Genomic DNA, 5,000 nt, shown 5'->3' with positions numbered 1-5,000 from the left:
ACACACACACAACCACACACCCACAATACACACAAGCACACGCGCACGCACATACACAAGTCACAGCACACAATCGTAAATAGCACACAATCAGAAGTACAACCAACAATTTCCGAAACTATCAAAACTCACTCACTCACTAATAGTCACGTAGTTCATGCTGGAAAGGGATGAGCTGTTGAGAATTATTCAGGAGGGGAACAGGTGGAAAACAGATCAAATGAGGTGGGAGGGCGGGGGGGGGGGGGGGGGGGGGGGCACAGACGGTAGATGGTTGCAAATGGGGGGAGGGGGGAGGGGAAGAAAGGGATATACTTCTTGACCGATTAATTTTGAGCAAACAAACAAACAAAGAGACATTTTAAAAAGAGGGGTCAATCCGGGATAGAACCGGACCATCACTTGTCCCTAAAGGCCTCCACAGTAGTCGTCATTTCAGGGCCGGCGTTAATTAATACCCCCAAAATGACTCCCCCTAGAGTTTTGTTTTTGGGTGGAGGGTGGGGCTGGGGAAATCCTGAATCCACTGCACCCGAATTTACATTGAGTTAACCTGGCAGTGCTCCGGAATGACTGTTCGAGTCGAAAAGGTACCAACCGAGACAATCTCACAATAAAATGTTTTCGGGACAAGGAGTGGAGTGGAGGGTGGTCTGGGCTGCCCGAAAGTCACTCCACCCTGTTCCCCGCCCCCCCACGCCCCTGCCCCCCTCCTCCGCAGCAATATGCTAGGTTATGCTTTCTGATTGATTTTTTTTTACAGTGTTTTTGTTTTTTTAATCTAAGAAAGGGGAATCGTTTCAGGACAAGGATTGGAGTCGTCTCAGGTTTAATCAATGCTGGATTCATTTTAGGCCTTTGCCAGAAAAAACAAACAAACTCCATAGTGTTAATTTGAGGGTGCGGTCATTCTGGGGCGTCACACAGGCAACACAGTGCTCCCGATAGGTCCTAACTCTCTCTCTCTCTCTCTCTCTTATGACTTATATGTAGTGTTGTGTAGTGTAGACCATAGTTCAGGGCGGACACCGGATGTAAAAAAAAGTGCGCCAGTGCTTACCAATTCTCCTCGAAAATAAAGAATTCATCTTTTTTGTCTTGTCTTGTCTTGCTTTGTCTTGTCTTCTCTCTCTCTATCTATCTATCTCTCTCTCTCCCATCCATCTCTCTCTCCTTTGTGGAGACTATTTCTTATTAGTTCAGTCAATATACAATATCCTGAGTTCGTCTCTTCAGCGACTGAGGAACAAATAAACTATATTTTTGTTTTAATTGGCTTTGCAGGTGATGTTTATATCCGGCTTTATTGAAAACATTTCAAAACAACACGAGCAAGATGAGAACAAGCAACAACAACAACAACAAAAGCAACCTCCCCCCAACCCCCATCCAAACAAAACAAAACAAAACAAAAAAAAACAAACAAAAAAAACAAACAAACAAAAACAAAAACAACAACAAAAAAAAAAAAAAAAAAAAAAAAAAAAAAAAAAAAAAAAAAAAAAAAGGAAAAAGAAAATAAGCTTTCCTTCCTCGTAATATCAGAATTTTTATCACGCAAAAGTTGGCAAAGTTATGATATGCATAATCTTGGAAACTACATTTGATTATACCAAAAAATAATAGATATGGCGAAATAGTAATATTAAGTATCATCTTGGAAATATAAGAAAAATTTGAAAAAAAATATACTAGCTTAAGTTACTTTGAATGGATAATTACAGGTTACTCCTCAATGCTCGTCAACAACTTAAAAAAAAATTAAAACGCGAAATGAAAACAAACGTTTAACTCACTCAGTACGGCCAGTCCTCTCTTCTCCTCTACATAGACCCCTCGGATGTCCAGTGGGTGTCTGAATGACCCAACCTTTAGCTTCCGTCGTCAGAATTGTGGTATTCTTTGTCAACATTCACGTCTTCAGTATAAGAGCCTTCCGCGTGCAATATTTTGATGATGGTAATTGGGGCGAAACGCTGTTAACGTCGTCTCTTTCGCCGTTCGTATGGAGAGAGTTAAAAGATATGAGCGAAGAATCAGTGATTGTGGTTAGCTGGATTGGCATGATCATGACAGTGATAGAACTCCGCAGTGCAAACTCAGAGAGAGAGAGAGAGAGAGAGAGAGAGAGAGGAGTGAATGCATACCGATAAACACAAAGCGGTCATTGTTATAATTGACATCATCCATGAATTCCACTGTGACTCATTTACTGTTTGACTTTCATGTGCAATCAATTTTGTTGAGTGGAACAGAAATCCGGCTTTGGTGAAAACATTAACCCCCCCCCCCCCCCCCCCCCGAAATACTGCGTTTGTATGTTACGAAACGCTTCCAAAATATAGATGTAAAGAGTTTATTGCAAACTTCATAAATATATTCCTTACTTGAACTAACATATACAGAGAACTGAAATTTTGGCTTACGCACAATGTAATCGCAGAACCAAAATCTTAAGGCGGTCTCTCCAAATTTCTTGAACAACTCCCCCCACCTCCCTCCGAATCAGCTGACACGACCATGTGGATTCCACGGTCCGCAATTTTCTGACAGGACTCAGTACTTCACCTAGATGCAGAGGGACAAATCCCAGAAATTTACTCAGACTGAAATGCTCCCGTGACAATGGTGGCATGAGGCAGTCAAGGCACTCTACAGTCCACGATTCTCAGCCTGTTTGCTGGTGTCACCCCCCCCCCCCCCTCCCATCACCACTCGACAAGTCGGAGGTCTTTCTCCACTGTTTGGCGCCGGTTCATCTTGAGCCGTTCTCTCTTTCTCCTTTCTTGAGCCGTCCTCTCTTTCTCCGGCCAGCAGATGTCCAAATCACTGTTTTCGGTGTGTGGTTCTGCTGCGGGGAGCCTCAGCACAGGTCCCGGCCAAGGCCGTCAAGGCCAAGCAACAGAAGAAGTGGATCCAACAACATCCACACCCCAAGAGGACAGATCCCTACTACCTGCTGACTACGCGGGAACAGGTGTCAGGTTTGAGGGCAGACCACAACCGCCCAAACCACCATTTACACACTGAATTCCGCATTGGTCACTGAGCGCAGTGCCCCTGTGGGACTGACTGACAGCCAAACAACAGATCACCTACTGTAGTTCTGCCCCCTCCATGAGGTAGCATACAGCTGCCTTCATCACGGAGACTGGGGTGTCCATTTGCCGAACGAGGAGAAGAAAGAAGAAGAAGAAACAAACCATGCCATGTGCCAAGGATCGTGCTGAGGCATTTACTGTTAACAGGCGTACAGTTTTCTTTCCGGTGTGGCCTTATGTTGCCAAGATTCGCCGCAATAGAGAAGACTGGATATAACATTTTGAGGTAAAGACTCTCAGCTTGAAACTGTGCTTTTGTTTAAACCTCTGTGGCCTTGAATGAATCTGAAATTGATGTTTTCGTTGCAGATGAGGGCGATCTGGTGGAAATGATCTCACACGATAGAGGTCTCGGTAAGTACACAATCGGTCGTTTCGTTTGATTAGACCCCCGAAAGCGGAGTATGGCTGCATACATGGTGGGGTAAAAACGGTCATACACGTAAAAGCCCTCTCGTGTACACACGAGTGAACGTGGGAGTTGCAGCCCACGAACGCAGAAGAAGAAGAAGTTTGAATAGAGTCCAGTCTGCGTTGCTTTGTAGCGGCAGCAGCAGCAATCGTACTGAAGTTCATAAATGAGCGAGTAAGAAAATATGTAAACACAGATAAAAGAAAAACATGTGTTGGAAACACCCTTCTGTTCTCTGCTTATAATGCGGCCAGTATGTATGAGCTTATATCATAGACTGACATAAGATGGGCCAACAGCAAAGTCAGAGCTGTATTATCAATGGTTTCTCCATTCCAGTGAGAAATCATTTACAGCTCAGTCTTTTGTGAAGGACTATGACTCTCAAACTTGATGGCAAAATTGCTCTGGCTCAGCGCTGCAGCCTTGGGGGCTAGCTGACCTTTGGGAACCATCCCAAAACCGACTGTCCTAAAACCCTCTTGGCCGAGAGAGTGGGGATGTAACTTTGGCAAGACACTCTCCACTGTGATCAAATTCTCGCCCAGATAGTCGGGGCAGCATTTACCTCCTCTGCTGTTCTGGTGGTCAGAGTCGAACACGACATACATACAATAATGTTATCTGAAATGACGATTGCGTTTCTCGTGCATTTGTGGAAATTTATTTTCCTGTAATTAAAAAAAATATAAGGTAGTCCTTGCATACCCCAACCCTTTATATTTTTCTTCTACTTTTGTCTTTCTACATAAGTTTCCATTACGAAAACAAATGTGTGCAGAAATAGCGTGTACACGATTGTGATGCACACACACACAGACACACAGAGACACACACATATGTATATATATATATATATATTATATTATACTTGTCACCATATCATACTGATACCCATACCACGACTACCACTTCTACTACTACGACGACGATGACAACGAAGACGACTGCTGCTGCTGCTGCTACTACTACTACTACTACTACTACTACTGATGCTGCTGCTATTGCTGCTACTACTACTACTACTACCACCACCACCTTCACCACAACCACTCCAAAACCACCGCCACAACACCACCACTGACCTCAAACACAACCTGGTTTTTGCTGTGTGCATGTTCCTGTGTGTGTGCCGCGGGGTGGCGTGCGCTCCCCTTACAGCGGCAGTGGCGGTGACGCGGACCAAGCGACAGGCCACGGACACGACCCAGCCCTGTGAGAGCACGTACGCTAACCAGTCGCCCGTGCACACCAACTGCCTGGTGGACGACGTGAACGCCACCATGAAGGTTTTGAACCAGACCATGAAGAACTACATTCTGGACCTGCACAACCAGTACCGGGCCAATGTCACCCCGTCGGCCACCAACATGCAGAAACTGGTGCTTTTGGGGCGTGGGGGGCGTGGGGGGTGGGGGTTGTGTCTTTTCTAGTCTTATTCTGTCTTGTCTTGTCGTGTCTTGCGTTTATCCACCGTCACCTACGTG

The 5,000-nt window shown here is 45.1% G+C and overlaps 1 protein-coding gene across 2 annotated transcripts in view; it reads left to right on the top strand.

Moving 5' to 3' along the window:
- The window catches only part of LOC143296943 (cysteine-rich venom protein Mr30-like), a 31,407-nt gene that overhangs the window by 8,369 nt on the left and 18,038 nt on the right, over window positions 1-5,000 (top strand). For both annotated transcript variants that reach the window (XM_076608985.1, XM_076608984.1), the window contains exons 3-4: window positions 3,411-3,455; window positions 4,675-4,895. In XM_076608985.1, the coding sequence (XP_076465100.1) occupies window positions 3,411-3,455; window positions 4,675-4,895 (266 nt within the window). The remainder of the gene's footprint in view (window positions 1-3,410; window positions 3,456-4,674; window positions 4,896-5,000) is intronic.

This window comes from Babylonia areolata, chromosome 22 (genome assembly GCF_041734735.1).
Source record: "Babylonia areolata isolate BAREFJ2019XMU chromosome 22, ASM4173473v1, whole genome shotgun sequence".
Taxonomy (NCBI): domain Eukaryota; kingdom Metazoa; phylum Mollusca; class Gastropoda; order Neogastropoda; family Buccinidae; genus Babylonia; species Babylonia areolata.
Note: the sequence above shows the minus strand (reverse complement) of the source record. Positions and strands in the feature narration are given on the sequence as shown.